This window comes from Mytilus edulis, chromosome 5 (assembly GCF_963676685.1).
Source record: "Mytilus edulis chromosome 5, xbMytEdul2.2, whole genome shotgun sequence".
Classification (NCBI taxonomy): Eukaryota; Metazoa; Mollusca; class Bivalvia; order Mytilida; family Mytilidae; genus Mytilus; species Mytilus edulis.
Window position 1 is genome coordinate 63,024,422 of NC_092348.1, and position 18,203 is coordinate 63,042,624.

Genomic DNA, 18,203 nt, shown 5'->3' on the forward strand with positions numbered 1-18,203 from the left:
GCAAACTGTGAATGGACAATCATAATTTGATTAAACATGCCAAACAAATAAATGAGCAATCAATTCTGAGTGCTAGTCAAGATGTCTACTTAAAAAGCTAAGCACTACCAAATGACATTACCAAAACCATAAAAACTGAAAAAACGCGGTCTATTGTTTGACAATGTATTCCAAATGTTCTCTGAATGCTGTCAATCAGTTCAAATGTTAGTTTTAACTATAACAATGTGAACATTACTGGTCCCAGTAAGTCTGGACTAAAACAGCCTTCTATGTAACAGTATGGGCTAAATATGTCCTCGAAACTAAGACAAAAAGTACAAAATAGAAACTAACAAAATCAATCAGTTTGCCTTTGAGTGAACTTTCAAACCGTTTTATATATTTTTTGGAGTAGAATAAGAAAAAAAGATGTAAATTGTATCTGTTGGACATAAAACTTGATCATTTTATTAAAAAAATATAGATGGATCATTTGCAGCTATATGAAATTAAAAATTAAATTGGACTTCAATCTAACTTAAAAATGCATTTACAAGGAAAATATTTATATTTCGAATTTTAGCTAACTAAGAACTGGTAGCTGGTTTTAATGCACTGATTTGAAATTAACATGGGTCCATATAGATAGCCTGATGCAATGCTAAATTTCAAATAAATGTGAACATGGTTTTAATGCATTGCTTTGAATTAACATGGGTCAATGCTCATAGCCTTGATGCAATGCAAAATTTATGATAATCCTGAACACGGTTGTAATGCACTGATTTGAAATTAACATGGGTCCATATTGATAGCCTGATGCAATGCAAAATTTCAGACAATCCTGACCATGGTTTTAATGCACTGATCTAAAATTAACATGGGTCAATATATAAAGCCTGATGCAATGCCAAATTTCAGACATTCCTGAACATGCAAAGCAGTCCAGGTCAATCCAATCTACATAACCTAAATAATTTATTGTATTATAAGTTTTTGTACTGAATATATAAAAATGAAGATGTGGTATGATTGCCAATGAGACAACTCTTTAAAAGAAACCAAATGACACAGACATTATAAACAACTATAAGTCACCATGCAATACAGCCTTCACAGTGAGCAGAGCCCATACCACATAGTCAGCTGCATGGAAATATGTTACTGAACCATAAGAAAACAATGAATCAATCTGCACTAGAAAACAATTACTTGGTGGTAATGGATGCACTGATAAAAAAAATGCCATGAAACCATTTTTCACAGTTTAATAATTTGTCTGCATTTTTATTTTTTGACCCATTTTTCTCTATCCTTAATTTAATTGGCCCATTATTATCTTTTCTGAAACCCATCCAGACTCTTGAGTTCTGCAAGTCTAGACACTGTTTTGATGTACAATGAAAAATATATATATATATATAGGTGTGCAGACTTATAATCACGTAAGGGTACAGCTGGCATGACCTAATATATTAATATGGTCTCACACTTTGGTGTATGCACTCCTAAGGTAAAGCAAAACTCTTTGTCTTCCTAAATAACATTGTTCCTGAAGGATGTTTAGATTAAATGTATGGATTAGATTAAATATAGATATTAATTGTTGATTTCATTGATAACAATGATACAATATATACTCTCATAAACCAGATGCAAATTTACAGAAAGGATAATATGCCATTGATAAACAAATATTATATATAGAAAGTGTGAAATACAAATGTCTAATATATATCATAATGTGTATCTGACCAATGATACTAATAATCTATGTTTTTAATCAAGTTTTTTACCCTTATTTCAGCTTTTGTGAACCATTATCCTCATTTAAGTAAGCTAGACTCAATGATGTTTCAAGAAGCCATTACTTTGAACAAGGTTTCTTCTTCATTGACAAATAACAACACATAGGCATATGTGATTTATGTCCAGTCTGTTATAAGAGGGATTGCTAATTTCAAAATTTCCCTTTTTTCCCCAGATACCACTTTTTTAATTCCTATAACCTTAAGTACCCATTACAACTCCTTAAATCCATCCAATTTTTTACATCTTGATATCCCTCATCTCCGCTTTTTTTCAATGATGTTGGGTATATGTAGTATGTGATTGCTCTGACATCTTAAAATGGACATGTAAAAGTCAGAAACTATGTATCAAAAGTTATCTGTATATAATAAAGTTTGCAGAAAAGAGCTAGTGCTGTTGATGCCACCAGTTTAGCATTTCTATGTGTCACATTCTGTGACTTTCATCACAGGTGAGATAAAAACTTAAGACATCTGGAGGAATAATGGTCTTCATAAATAGACAGTTGCCTGTACAATATGTTAAGATTGTAATCAAACTTACAATACATTTAAAGGTGAAAATCCCTTTTACAAAGGAACCCTTTAGTTACTAACCTTTAATGTCATTTGGTCTCTTTTGGAGGGTTGTCTCATTTGCAATCATTCTATATCTTCTTATATCTAAGATTCACCAAATTTCCAAATGACAAGAGGAATTAAGCAAAAGACAACCACTGGTGACAGAAATAAAAAGAAGTGGTATGAGTGGCAATGAGACAACTCTTCATCCAAGTTTATACAATTTGTAATAGGTAAACAGGTACAGCCTTCAACACAGAGCCTTGTCTCACAACAAACACCAAGCTATAAATAGCCCTAAATGACTAGTGTAAAACAATTCAAACAAAGAAACCAAGTCTAATCTTTATAAAACTTGAGAAACAAGAAACACTTTTGAACCACATCAACTAATGACGACCAATGGACAACAGGTTTCTAACTTAAGACAGGTCTTAACATTTTGGTATGATGAAATATTTAAAGCATGAAAATGTTGCTTAGTATTCTTGAAGCCTGCATATATATGTCAGAGTGTCCAGTTGTTAAGGCTGTCAGACACTCAAAGAAGTATTCATATAGAAGTGACATGACTAGGTCCTTTAATATCCAAAAACTGAACTCAGACATAAAGCTCAATTAGAGTCGCATAAAATGTAAGGTTTTTTTTTTGGTTGGAAATTGTAATACCCTGCATGCATGGTAGAATGATTATATCTTTCTAAGAACTGGCTGTAGCTTATGATGATATTCGACTTTAATTGAACTTGTAGAGGCAAACCAAAAAAATATCTAAGTAATAAAACAAGACACAATGTGATATGGGCTTCGTTCATTGTTCAAGGACTTACAGTGACCTATAGTTGCTAATTTCTGTGTCATTTGGTCTCTTGTGGAGAGTTGTCTCATAGGCAATCATAACACATCTTCTTTTTAATACAATATCACAATTTAACCATTTTTTTCACCTTTGGGAATATCCTAAAGTTCAAACAAAAATATGTATCCATATTACACCATCTCTCCTAATGCACCATTACCATGCTGAGTGAAATCTGAACATAACCCTATGGTAAAACCAAATTAATACTTTCCAATAAAAACTCATGATACAACCAATATTTTCCAATCAAAATTCTTGGTATAACCAAATATATTTCCAAACAAAATACATGTTCGACTAAATATTTCCAAACAAAAGTCATGATCTACCAAATATTGTCCAATCAAAATTTGTGATACAACCAACTTTTCCAATCAAAATCCATGATACAAACAATGTTAAACAATTTTAAGTTGTTTTAATAAGACATTTTTCTCTAAAATATAAGAAAGTTTAAAGAAATTTGTTTTAAAAATCACTTTTCAGTACATATGTATACTCAATTTATAGCATGCTAATGTAGCAACAAAAAAGTTATACCAATATTTCAGTGTTGTTGGGTTGCTGTCCCATTGAAGTGTACCCAACATCTCCTTACATTCATACTTATTTAAAAAACAAGTCCATAAATATAAATAATATTTATTTACAATTGAGCACTAAATATAAAAATAATAAACATAAAATATATATTACATAAATAGTTTGTTTGCAATACTGGTCATATTTGTAACGTGGAAAAATGTTTTTATCAAGTACTACCATTACTATTATCATCACTACTAGATATCGTAGAATCTGCAACTAAGAGTCCATGGCTGAAGATGGCCGTGTCTTGGTTGTGATATCCCTCTTGGTTGTGATATCCTTCTTGATGGTGATATCCTAAGTTCTCAGCAGAAATGATATCATGACTAAGAATAGGTGTTCCTGCATTAAACACAGTTGATCTGTTTATAATGTTAGAAAGTTTCTGAATAATATCTCCATACAACTTCGGTGTTCTTCCATCATCCCCAGCAATTTCTGAACAAATTGTCAGAAGCTTTTTCTCCACTTGTATTTTCTGTCTCTTTGGTTTCGTATTGTTTGTCCTGTTACGTTTATTTGCAAACCATGCCTTCACTTGTCCGAGAGAAACATTGCCTTCATCTGCCATTCTTTCCTTTTCAATTTCAGATGGGTAAGGATTGTCAAGATTTCTATCAAACCAATTTGTCATGATTTCGATGGCTTTCGCATTTAACTGTCGGCTTTTTGGTTTTGACGAGGTTACCATACTTCCAGACGGCATAGCTTCTTTAAGTAAATCCAGACTAGATGATACACGACTTGTTAAATGCATTCTTTGACGATCATGAAATGTGTGCACTTCGAATAGTTCTGTCTGATATTGAGTTTCATCCTGAAATATCTGTCCTTTAAGTTTAGCAATTGCATCACATCTCTGGGTTTCTATCTCAGCACACTGTGTACTATAAAAATTCTGTAGTTCGTGAACTTTCGGATTATCGTGAGACAATGTTTGAAACTGAGACTGGAGATGAGCTTCCTGTACGGCGGCAAAAGACGGATCAACAATAGGTTCTGCATCACTTCCTCCAACAATGCTCTGGTCGGAACATAACGTGTACGGCACTGATGCTTGAAAACATTCAGTCACTAATGTAGCCTGCAGATCCTGAAACATTGGATGAGCAGACAGTTTGTAGAGTCCTGCATTCGTCTCTTCTTGTGATTTGTCAGACTGTATCAAGGATGCCATTGTTGTCACTAAGTTACTTCTAGATAACAAACTTTCACTTTGAAATAACTTTTCACAAATAAGAACTGATAAATCTCACAAACAGGAACTTCTACTTTGAAATTACTTTTCCCAAATGAGACACAAACAGTGTTCAGTTATACATATTCTAACTTCTATTCACAGAAAAATTCAACCAATCAAAACAAGTCTTGAGCCAATCAGAAAATTTCTTCTACTGCTCACTAATTAATGACTTGTCAAATTTGTAGATCACAACCCAATAAACAAACAATTAGTGAAAAATAATAACAATTTTGTTTCCAATTGTCCAAACAAATATATCATGACTGCACATTGATTGGTTGACAATGATCAGTGCTAGGGAAAATTAAGGTGTGAACATTCCCAGCCCTGAGATTGCTGAGATACAGGTGAACTGTTTTCATCTACCTGACAGCCTTGGCAGACAATATGACAAACTGATTTGATTTGTAAATGATATTTTTATTTTTATATTATGATTTAATTAACAGTTTTTATTTACTTGTCTCCAAAATGTCTTCAGTCATGGGAAAATTGTGTAGAGTAATAAAGCGTAGTATTATTGGTAAAGCATGGTTTAATGAAAAAATTCAAACAGTTAAGTTGTTCAATATGAAAGATATATGTTTTTAAGATTCTTTCACAGTTTAAAATTTGTTAAATTAAAAAATATTGATATCATTTTGAACAATTCTCAAAATTCTGCTTTTTCTTAAGAACAAGATTTTTTTTCAAATATTTTAGCATTTTTTTTTTATTTCATATTCAAAAGTTACATATTTTTAAAAATAATTATAAAAGAGAAGCAGGTATTTTAATTAAGTCATTGATGTCATGGGATATTATATACAAGTATAAATAAAAGAATTTAAGTTTTTAAAATTAACCAACACAAATATTTTTCAAAAGATGTTACTAATGAAAAGTTTAAAGTTTAAACATAAACTATCAAATTTGGGATGTTCTTAAAATGAAGAAGCCAAATTAAGCTTAAACAAGTACTATTTTCTATTATCCATACATATCATAAAAAGTATGAATTAAGCCAGGTTTATAGAATATTTTTAACCATTGTAAATTTTTTAATTTATTTCAGATCACAAATCTATTAAACCATTTTTCTAAAAGTGATGACAAATTAAAACTTAGCCATAAGAAAAGAGTTTCCTGGAGGATATCTCTTAAAAAAAAAATTGTGTATTTTTTTTTTATTTCAAACTTATCATTAAAGGATGTTCAAAAGGTTAAAAATTCTACACCTAATTTCATGATATATGGAGAATTGGGCAGATATTCTTTGGAAATTGATATAAAACTCCGTATAATTAACTACTGGACAAAATAATTGTCTGGAAAACAAGAAAACCTTCCTGCGATTCTATACAAGTACTCATTGTATAAATATAAAAATGATATTACTTGGTTAAATCAAAGAGCTGAAAGCTCTGAAGAAAAATGATGCCACTGTCTCTAATATTGGGATAGTTTTTATGCAAGTCTTGATTTTCACATACCGTAATTAGTTTAACAATGCAACATGTATCGTAAGCATATAATTGATATTCGTATATGTGTGTGTGTGTGAAGTGAAGGTGACAACTGGCTGGTTTTTTTAAGTCAAATGAATAGGTCAAGACTAGCTGAATTGTACAAATAAATACCGTAGAAAGGCTTGTATATTTCTCACTGGTACATAGTCTGAATCTGAGTCCGTTCGCTTCCATTCACGTTTGCGCCCACTCATTTTCACCCCTTTCACTTTCACACCCTACATGTTCGCACCCAATCTTAATTGGTTTTGTGTTTAATAACTATGTAAGCAAGTGTTTTCTTATAAGTATAATTGTTGTCATTGTCTCAAAATAAAGTGAGACAGCAATTTTTTTTTTGTGTTGAATAAATCTTAATTATGTTTTGGATAAGGTATTGCTAAAAATAATAATAATCCTTTCTTAATAAAGTGGTATTTTGTCAACGTTTTATTTTGTGTTGAATAACTCTTAATCATGTTTTGGTTAGTGTATTGCTATAACTTGTTTCATTGACTTCTTTCAAAATGAAGTGAGATTCTGACTATGTTTGTTTCTGCGTGTTGAATAAATTTTATCATGTTTTGGTTATATTAGTGGATTGCTATATTTTGGTTTCTATGTTTTATTGTTTCGTTGTTTCAGATCAATGGGACCAAGCTGTTAAAAACAATTATCTTTTGTGTTTTTTCCTTTAAAATCTTCAATGTTTTACTCATACCAAGCTATAAATACATTCAGTATTTACACCAAAGCAATTTAAAACAACAACCATAATTATCCAATTATTCAACTTGAATTTGAATTAAAATTGGGCGTGAATGAGTAGAGTGTGAATGTGTAGGGTGCGAAAATGTATTGGGCACAATTTTTTTTGAAAGTTTGATTTATTGAAAGGGACTCGTAGTTTTCCATTTTATTTTAATAATTGACTTGTTTTTACAATTACACAAATTGTCTTATTGTTAAAACAACAGCTTTGGTAAGGGCTTCGTTGTTTACCTTTAATATACACTACATATCCACTTTCGTTTCGTGGTTTACCAAAATACACAACAACATATTCACTATGTACTTGGTAACAGTAATTAATTAATTGAATAGAAAATATTATATCAAATATTATTGGATGCCGAATTGACGTCGAATAGGTGCCGATTTGACTAGATGCAAATTTAACCAGGTGCCGACTTGACTTGTACGTTTCAATTCCTCTGCGATCGTTTGCGGTATTTTCTTGAGAAAACCTATTTTCCATCATCAAAGAGAAGAAGAAACTGCTTTAAAATGATTCTGGAACGCTTCATGATTGTTAAAATAAGTTTAATTCACTCAAAAACAATTTTAAAACTTGCGATTAAACAGGAAGTTTCCAAAGCACGTGTAAAAGAAGAAATTAACCGGTGAGAGTGGAAATCCGTATATGACAGATATCCCTATAGTACGACTTTGAAAGTAAAACAGTTCAATCCTTTTGTAAAACAATCTTTAATATACCTATCACATTAATGTTTGAATGGTCTTAAGCTTATTCAAACCATATAAGTCGGTATGAAACACCAAAACGGAATGAACAATAACCGATTACGTTTTGTAGTTTACAAATTCTAAAACTGGTTCCCGTCAAACTACAACACTTTGTTCGAGTGTAGTGGAATACAAGCAAAAACCAGTGTAAACTGGGTCCTGGCTGGTTTAATACTACACAATGATGCATAATGATAACACAAGCAGATTCCAGTTTGTTTGGAAAATAGGAAATACGAAACCAAGCGCGGTAGGCAGAGCAATGTAATGAAGTTCAGGTCGGCAGTTATGGAACAATGACTGCGTCATTTTCCAAAAATGTTAAATCCATTCTTGATGAATCGGGTTTGTCATTTGTATGGGTTACCCAATATTTTGTAAGTGATACATGGCTATATACTATTGTTAAACAAAATCTTGTTGATCAATTTAAACAGAAATGGCATACTGATGTGCTAGAATCGCTTTAAACTATCGTATGTATAAAGAAAACTGTGAATTTGAATATTATTTTGAAAATTAGATGATAGAAATATTATTACATTATGTAGACTGAGAACAGGAAATCTATTGGTAGATGGCAAAATGTTGCAAGGGAAAATAGAAAATGCTTAATTTGTAACTCTGGCGATATTGGAGACGAATTTCATTATATTTTTATATGCTCTGTATTTATTGATAGTCGTAAACAGTTATTGAGAAAAAAAATATACAAATCAATCAAATTTGTTGAAATTTAATGAACTGATGAATTGTAAAAATCTTTCTGATCTTAGCAGCTTGTGCAAATTTATAAGACTAGGCAATATGCATATATGCTCTCCTGGGTAGCTCATGTACTTGATATAATTAAGTTTAATATGTATACTGTAATTTAGGATATTTGATTCTCTCTTGCTTTCGTATAACTTTTGTATGTATGTACATATACATTATGTAATATTTATTATGTGTATCTCTATACCAATGTTATTTGGTTTGTTGAGAAATAAGGATATATAATTAAATTATAAGCATTTAACTGAAAATTTCAAGATCGATAGATTGTCGTCTATTAATTGTTTTCAACCTGTCATTTTGTTTTTATTGCTTAAGTTTTTTTTAATATATAAGTCTATACTGCAATTTAATTTAATCCTATCATCCTATGTTCTGTTTTACGTAACAGGGTTCATGTATGTTGATGAATCTCATATGTTATTTATCAATTATATTGGTTATTCTCATCGGATTTTGTCTAATTCTTAGTCCGTTTCTGTGTGTGTTACATTTTAATGTTGTGTCGTTGTTCTCTTATATTTAATGCGGTTCCCTCAGTTTTAGTTTGTTACCCCGATTTTGTTTTTTGTCCATAGATTTATGAGTTTTGAACAGCGGTATACTACTGTTGCCTTTATTTATATACAGACCAATGAACATTCACAAAAAGTTTTGTTCAAATTCGTTCATTGGTTTTAGAGTCGAAGACTTTGAAAAAATTTATATGGATTATGAGGGTAGTTTTTAACGACCTTGACTACCCATGAGGGGCTTGCACAGTATATAATAATGTAACACACACAAAAGTGATAGCTCACATGGATCTATTGGTCCAGGTGATTTAAAAATGTAAAATTCCCAAACATGACTAAGGGGGCATAACTCCAAATTATCAGGTACATGGATGATTCTACATGTCTAAACCTTATGATATTAATTTTATTGCACCAAGAGTATATTAGTGACGTTGTGATTGGTTTAATGCTGCCATGTGGTGACCCCTATGGATCTGTATGGGATCAGTAGATTAACTAGATTCCATAGGGGGTTCATGACCTTCTGTTGGTCTACTATATATTAATGAAGATACAATGTATCATCTTATTAATTTTATTAATTTTTATTGATCTATAAGAATTTTCAACAATGGTCATTCCAACATTTAAAACAAGAATATGACTAAATCTTTTTTTTCTACTTGCATTGTTGATATATTTATTCTGTTTTTAGTTAAATCTATTTAATTTTTTGCCTTTTATGCTAAAATTGGGTGAAAATTGTCTTTCAAGGGCCATAACTCCTACAAGAAGTAACCTGAAATTTCAGCAGAGTAAATATATATTTGTAGATCTTGTCTTTGCAGTTTACAATTTTTTTTCTTCTAAAAATTTATGCCAATCATTCAAAAAGCAGTAAAGATCATGATTTAAAGGCAACAATCCTGTAAAGATTTATTTGATCAATGATTCCAGCCATGTTGACCCTTTGGTCAAGTTGAGCTATAAAATTCCAAATTAAGCGTGTAAATACCTGGTTGTTATTAATCTTTCAAAAATTTTGGAATTTCCAAAGTCTTATTCTATTCAGTAATTTTAAAAACTTGCCAATATTTTTTTTTTTAAATTAATGAATTAATTATAAATGATGATTCAATGTTTCAGAAGGCACCTTTGACAGAAAGTTGAATGGAAATTTTATTCTAATGAATGTACATCATAAAGATTTAACATTGTCAATATTTTTTTCAGCTTTTCTTGTGTCAAACCCCATTTTTATACAGGACAACAATGGCACTATTGCTTAAATATCTATTAATAAAATGACAGCCCAATAACTAAATCACAGGATTTGAAATTATAAGCTTATAAACCCATATATGTTTTAAATTATTTTTAACCACCTGGCTGACTGTTGTATAAAGCATCCCATAATCTGAGAATAATTGATTTCACCACATCAGCATGTTGATTAAGTTATATATCAACTCTTTTTAAAAGACCATTTAACAATCCAGAGTTGAAAATATTGCAGTCAAAAATGTGGTGGTGTCTAAATTAAAAGTAATTCTCAATAATTTCATGGAAAATACAGATTGCAATATACAAATGGGAATGGTTAGTTTTCTCTTTTGAATTCTTCAACATTTGTTATTTCAAGGCCTTTTAAAGCTGATTAAGGGGTATGGGTTTTGCTCATTGTTGAAGGCTGCACATTGAACTATAGTTGATAATTTCTTGTGGAGAGTTGTCTCATTAGAAATCATACCACATCTTCTTTTAATATGATTGGAAATTACACACAAGACAAATTTATTCAAAAAGGGGTTTATCAAACTAGTCAGAACTAGTAAAAATACATGCAGAATTAAAGAAAAAAGTATATTTAAGTATTCAGATAGAGTATACATTCTGGCATATTAAATAAAAAAATCTGAATAAAACTTTGCAACTTTTCTTTCATAATTTCTCTGCTTCTGGTATTAATTGAGAGCAAACAGTTTGTTTCAACAAAATGATTTCATTTATTGTAGGTTTCACAGAAGCAATTTCAATCATTGATGGCTACAACAATAGGGTTTCAATTTTTGAAGGTTTCACCAAAACCAATTCCACCATTGATGGTTTCACCAAAAGCTTTTCAATCATTTACAGTTTCACCAAAACACCAAAATAATTTCAATTATTGATGGTTTTTCCAAAATGATTTTATTTATTGATGGTTTCACTAAAATGATTTCAATTTTTGTTGGTTTTCCCAAAACGGTTTAAATTATAATTTGTTTCACCAAAACCATTTCAATTATGGTGGTTGCACCAAAATAATTCCGTATATTGATTGTTTCACCAAAGTAATTAAAACTAATGATAGTTTTAACAAAACCATTTAACTTACTGATGTTTTCACCACCATTGGTTTCAGTTACTGATGGTTTCACCAAATTAAATCAATAAGTGATGATTCATAAAAAAAATCAATATTGATGGTCTCACCAAAATGGATTTCAATTATTGATGGTTTCACCATAACAAATTTAGTTATTGATGGTTTCACTAAAATAATTTCAGTTTTTGATGGTTTCATCAAAATTATTTCAATTTTTGGAGGTTTCACCAAACCGTTTCAAGTATTGATGGTTTTACCAAAATGATTTCAATTTTTGATGGTTTCATTAACATGATTTTAATTATTGATTTGTTTCCCCAAAATGGTTTCATTTGTTGATGGTTTGACCAAAATGATTTTAATTGTTGAAAGATGCATCTAAATAATTTCAATCATTAATTTGCCCATAAAAATGGTTTCACCAAATTAATTTCATTTTCTGATGGTTTCACTAAAATTATTTCAATTATTGATGGTTTCACCAAAATGATTTCTATTATTAATGGTTTCACTTAAATGATTTAACCAAATTAAATTCAATTATTGATGGTTTCACCAAAATACCTCAATAATTGACAGTTTCACAATTACCTTAGAAAAGACACTTACCTGAGATGTGACTGAGTATTTAACAAAATGTTGCAGTAAATATTTATCATGGTAAGCTAAAACATTCTCTATCATTCCCAGGATGTTGATTGGTGGATTAGGAAAATATTCAAACCAATGATCTGCCCAGTTCACTGTAGAAAAGATAAATATATAAAAAATAATCATTAAACAAAAGGCATCTATTTATTTTTAAAGTTTTAATATTAATATTTATTTTTTTCTAATAAGAATTAAACAAATTTGAAATTTACCAACTTGATTCTAATATTTATATACTTGAATTGAAATTCTTAAGCATAAATTCAACCTTTAATATTCATGAACTCTTAACATAAAAATATTAAAGATAGCTTAAGAAAGCATGTACTTTTTGAATTCCTTAAATATCATTCAGAAAATAATCATGTTATATTTCTAAAAGATAGGTGTGAAAGATATGGAAGAGTAAAATCAAGCATTATAAAATTTTGCAATATTTTCAAACAATTTCCAACTTGCCTGCTAAGAATACTGTGCCATGAATAGCCATTTAAGGTGGTACATAACACTACAGGGAGATAACTATGTAGAAATTGGCTTAATGTCTAAATTACATTTTATTGTGTAGGAAATATTAACCCTCTCCAGGATCAAAACTAGTATTTGCCAAACTGCTATATATATATTCAATGAAATGATTCCAATAAAGTATGTGATTCAAGATTTTTGAAATTTTAATATTTTTGTAAAATGGTCAAAAGTAAATATTTTGTCCAATTTTATGAAAATGAAGCAAAGCAAATTAACTTGAGTCCAGGTGTTTGGTATCACCTTAATTTGTGACATTACGTTACATACTTACTCATGATGGATGACAAGATTTCAAAACACACTAAATGATTGTTCTGGAATAACTTCACGAACGGAAAAGCTAGACATGGAAGATACTGTGTCTCTCCAAATATAGGTGACCAATGTGCCATGGCTGATAAGATTCTGAAAATTAAAACCACAATATTTTATACAAATTTAGACTTATCAATATTTTTGTTACAAAACTTAAGACTTGTAACCAAATTTAATACAAAGTTTAGACTTATCACAATTTTTCGATAAAAAGATTTTAATAGACTTTATATCACAATTTTTTATACAAAATTTAAAATTTTTTCACAATTTCAAGATAGTTTGCAAACAAACAAAATATAAAGTGGATTTTGCATTTCAGGTTTTCAAGAAATAAAGTTAAATTTCAATTTAGGTTTTCAAGAAATAAAGTAAAATTTCAATTTAGGTTTTCCAAAAATAAAGTAAAATTATAATTAAGGTTTTCAAAAAATAAATTAAAAGTTCAATAAATTTGCCATTCCCCATCATGAAAACATTTATTAAATACAAATGAAATTGAAAAATGTTATACTACAACTTGTGAGATGTATGCAGATATTAACTGAAGGCTATAAACTAAACGTGAACGCCTACCTTTGTAAAATGCGTAGAAGTCTTCGACTTTTAATTGGATATTCTTCATGTATTTTAGCATATGCAGGATGTGTTCCTTTGTCAACTAATGCTGCATATGCTGTGTGATTTTCTGGTAATCTTAAAATAGATCTCCATATAAACATTCTATATTTAGCAGGGTATTCCCCATACCCCTTTAAAATGGCTCTTAATTTTTCCATATTTAGTTGTTCTGGAAGTTCTTTCTGAAAAGAAATAAAATTTGGTGTGAATGTTTTTGAATTAAAAACAAAACGATTTAATGAAAAAATAATATAGAAAAAAAATATTTATAAATTTTAGTGATTTTGATTTATAATTACATCTGATACATGTGATATCATCTTGGCATTTCGTTCATTCTTCTTTTCTTGTCCTATTTGCTCATGATTTCATTATTTAAAAATTTCACATATTGAGTTCTATTGTAATTTAGAAACCCCTTCCCTTAAACAAAGTCAGAAAAAAGCACTGTTATTTGGAAAAAAAATATTTACTGATGTCTCTGTATCACAGTAATTTTTTTTTTTTACATAATCCTTATTTAAGTACTAATAGATTCATGATTAAATGAACTAGTAATGGCACATATTTCATGTGATAAATTGAAAATAATATATTGAGTTAAAATAAGAAGTAATCAAAGCACTTACTTCGATTTGAAAATCTGGTTGATTTCTCCTGTTTTCTTTGCCTTTTGCCCTGGCTCCTTTTTGTTTCTGTGCTTTCAAAGACTGATCTGATGCCACTGTATCTGACATTTTGTTGTCTTTTACTACCTTGACCAAAGGTGCAGGTGGCTAAAATATCAATAAAATGGACAATTAAAACAAATAGTAATCAACATCTTAAATAAATACAGAAACTATTGCTAGTATATTTCATCTTTTAGACACTATGTTAAGTAACAATTAATCCATATGTTAAATATATTCAATTACGGTTTTTTTAATTGCTAAAGCATATCCCATGTGGAATTGTTATAAAATATCCAATCTTATTTTGTAAATTTTTTGAAGGTAGATTATAATACGGTCATACATCAAACAACAATAGCAATAACTATTACAATTTGAAATTGGCCCAGAAAAAAGAAGTTGAATCTAGCTGGCAAATAAAAAGAATTAAAATACATAATAATAATTTGAATATGATTAACTTCAAAATCCTAACATGTATGTAAGATGTCTGTTTTGCTTTTAATTGTATATAAGGCCAATTAAAATTAATTGATAGATTTTCATCCCCGCCCGCCCCTCTGAAATCTTCCCGCCCCGATTTTTTTTATTTTTGAAAAAAATACAATTTCCGGATTTTGTTCATTTCCGTTACCGGTAACCGTCGATAATTTCGTTTCATGTAAAACTTCCTGTTTAAATTTTGGTTTTCTTATTTCGTAGAGTATTCTTACTGAATGATTAAGTCGATATATTCTGCTGATCTATGATGACAACATCATTTACCGAGAATAGAGATTGATTACGAGAAGGGCGTGAAATAGTCGGGTTACGAGTAATACGCTGTGTCCAAGAACGCAAATCGCCGTAGCGTATGTCACAAATGACACAAATGTTTGTGAGTAAAACACCTTGGATTTATTTTATTTATGCAATAACTTTGTGTCAAAAAATTTGGACTGTGAATGAAACCCAAAAGTGTTAGAATCGTGGAACACATTTGACCGGAAAAAAGAAAATGACACAAGCATGAACATTTTAGATTGGTGACCGTATATTGAGTTAAAAAAAAAATCAACAAACATACGCTTTTTTAATTTATTAATTCATAGCAAGCTCTTAGATTTAGATTTAGCTTTTATATTTATAATTTTGAGAAAGCGGAACCAGCATATGGAGTATATGTGTCTCAATTGATACGTTACTCTAGAGCTAGCTCAAAGTACGTTGATTTTTTTGAAAGAGGAATACTACTTTCTCAAAAGTTGCTTAGACAGGGCTATGAATCAATCAAATTAAGGTCATCACTCAAGCAATTTAATGGTCGCCATCAAGACCTGACTGGCCATTATGACAAAAGTGTGTCAGAAATCATGTCTCAGTGATATTCTTCCTCAGTAATAACAACCTTTCATCATTACCGAACTGAACAAAGAAATAACCCGGCGTGTGCCGTATACGGTGCAGGAAATGTTTACCATTCCGGAGCACCAGATTTCACCCCTGGTTTTTAGTGGAGTTCGTGTTGTTTCCTACTTATTATTTGTAACTTGATGTAAATGTCTTTTGGTTTTATGAGTCTTTGGTTACTCCTTGGTTTTGATTGTTATTGTCTGATACACGATACCTTATGGATGTATTTACATGATATAAGCTTATTATAACACTTGCATATATAAATAACACATGACAAAAAGGTTTCATATGAAATAAAATTTAAAAAATAAAATCCTCCCACCCGCCCCATTTTTTTCAAAAATTTGGATGAAAATCTACTTATTAATTTTAGTTGGCCTAAGGTTGCTGCCTTATTAGCATATACAAAAAAACTGTTCCTTTCTTAACATATATATTACCTTTCCTATTTCATCTGAGACTACATGTAGATCATAGACATGGAGACTACCATCTTCCATTGTAGAAACCATGTGACGTCCTGAAGGGCTGATAGAGAAGTTGTTGACCTTGTTATCAATGGTGCCGACATCAAAAAGTAGTTTACATGAGTTAATATTTATATATCTTACTATTCCATCCTGACTTAAAACACCAAGTGTCTGTAAATATAAACAAAGTGGCAATATTGGTATATTGATTATCAAAATTTATAACTCTAAAATTAGAGAACTGAAACCAATATTTGGGGGCGTAAGCGATGGATGTACAGGACAGACAGACAGGACAGACAAGTGTGACACTTAATGTCCCCTCTAGATCTGCCAGGACAGGGGCATAAAAACTTGAGGGAATCAATAAAACTTCAAATGTGTCTCAACAAGGTAAGACTCTTGCTTTCATTTCATCATGTGCAATGTGAATTCGACTTGGAAAAAATTGTTATGATGGGGAAATAATATACAATTGGTAAAAAATTTCTTATCAGACAACTAGTCTGGTGTCATAAGATCTAAGACAGTGAAAACATGTGTCTTGTGAAGTGAACCAGATTCATGTCAACAATCTACCACAATACTGTGGATTCATTGTTATTAGTGGGAAACCAATTTTCTTTAATTTTGTGGGTACAGGGAAACCACAAAGGAGTATGCTCTGTAAGGTTCTAAAATGGCCCCCTTTTTTAGCTTAAAATTCAAATTCGGATTTATTAACAAATATCACAATAAATTATAGCTAATACAGTGACTAGATACGAAATAAGCCATTTTGTTGAAAATTTTACGTTTCTGTGTTTCATTATGACGTCACAAATTGAACTCATATTGATTTTCATGAAAAATTCAATGAAAATGAGTAAATTCCCATAGATTATTGGACAGGAATCATAGAGCGCATACGTCGACAACAAAGATCTTTTAAAATAATGTTTGTGAAGACATTTCACATGTCTTATTTGAATATTGACTTTGTCGACGCCTGCGCTCTATGTTTCCTGGTCCTTAATTTGGTTGAAAGCCAGCTGATTTTGTCAAATTTCACCAAAGTCCCTTATCTTGACTTTTTTTGGATGTAAAAATCCACGTGTTAGAATTTAACTTTGACAAAAACAGTTCTGTTTAACTTTCTCACATGTCTTTAAGGCAACTTAAAACATTTATTGTCTTGTAACTATGAACTTTATAATTGGGGATAAATATTGCCCTTACCAAACTTACTCCTTCAAATGTTCAATGAATTGCAAATTTGCTTTTAGATTAAATGTAAACTTTTGGAAAACCATGATATCAAATATCCATAAAAATTTGGTATCAATGAAAAATGAATGAATCCACATTATTCCTTTTCAACATTTTTCAAAAAGTTTGCTAGAGAAATCTACTTTACTCGGCCAGGTATATCTGGAACCTTTCATGTTCCTTGCAAGTCAAAACTAATTATTACCTGATTTTGTCCTGCATCAAATTTGTCAGGAAGAAAGTTGAGTTGCTTAACTGATGTGACTTTAGTAGGCAGTTCAACAATGCGTAACAATCTGTGTGTATCAAGATCCCACAGGTGAATAAATCTAGATCTACCGCCTGCTGCTAAAACACGGCCATCTCTGGAAATAAATATGAAATGTTCGGATCCAGGTTTGGTTAAACATGAAAAAAAATGTAACAAAAATATAAAATATATAAGATAAGGTGATGCAATTTTTGTGCATGTCCTGTTATATGATTATTTTATGCATAGTATCTATGTAAAAATAAGATGAGGTCTGGTTGCCAATAATCAAATTCTCCACATAAACAATGAGAAAAACCCATACATCACAAAGTTTAGCTAACT

The 18,203-nt window shown here is 30.4% G+C and overlaps 1 protein-coding gene across 3 annotated transcripts in view; it reads right to left on the minus strand.

Annotated features, from left to right (window-relative positions):
- LOC139524167 (TBC1 domain family member 31-like) overlaps positions 1-18,203 on the minus strand; it is a 40,402-nt gene that overhangs the window by 12,149 nt on the left and 10,050 nt on the right. For all 3 annotated transcript variants that reach the window (XM_071318785.1, XM_071318786.1, XM_071318787.1), the window contains exons 7-12: positions 17,814-17,973; positions 16,331-16,531; positions 14,451-14,597; positions 13,777-14,003; positions 13,157-13,290; positions 12,313-12,446 (exon numbers count right to left, since the gene is read on the minus strand). In XM_071318785.1, coding sequence (XP_071174886.1) covers positions 12,313-12,446; positions 13,157-13,290; positions 13,777-14,003; positions 14,451-14,597; positions 16,331-16,531; positions 17,814-17,973 — 1,003 coding nt within the window. The remainder of the gene's footprint in view (positions 1-12,312; positions 12,447-13,156; positions 13,291-13,776; positions 14,004-14,450; positions 14,598-16,330; positions 16,532-17,813; positions 17,974-18,203) is intronic.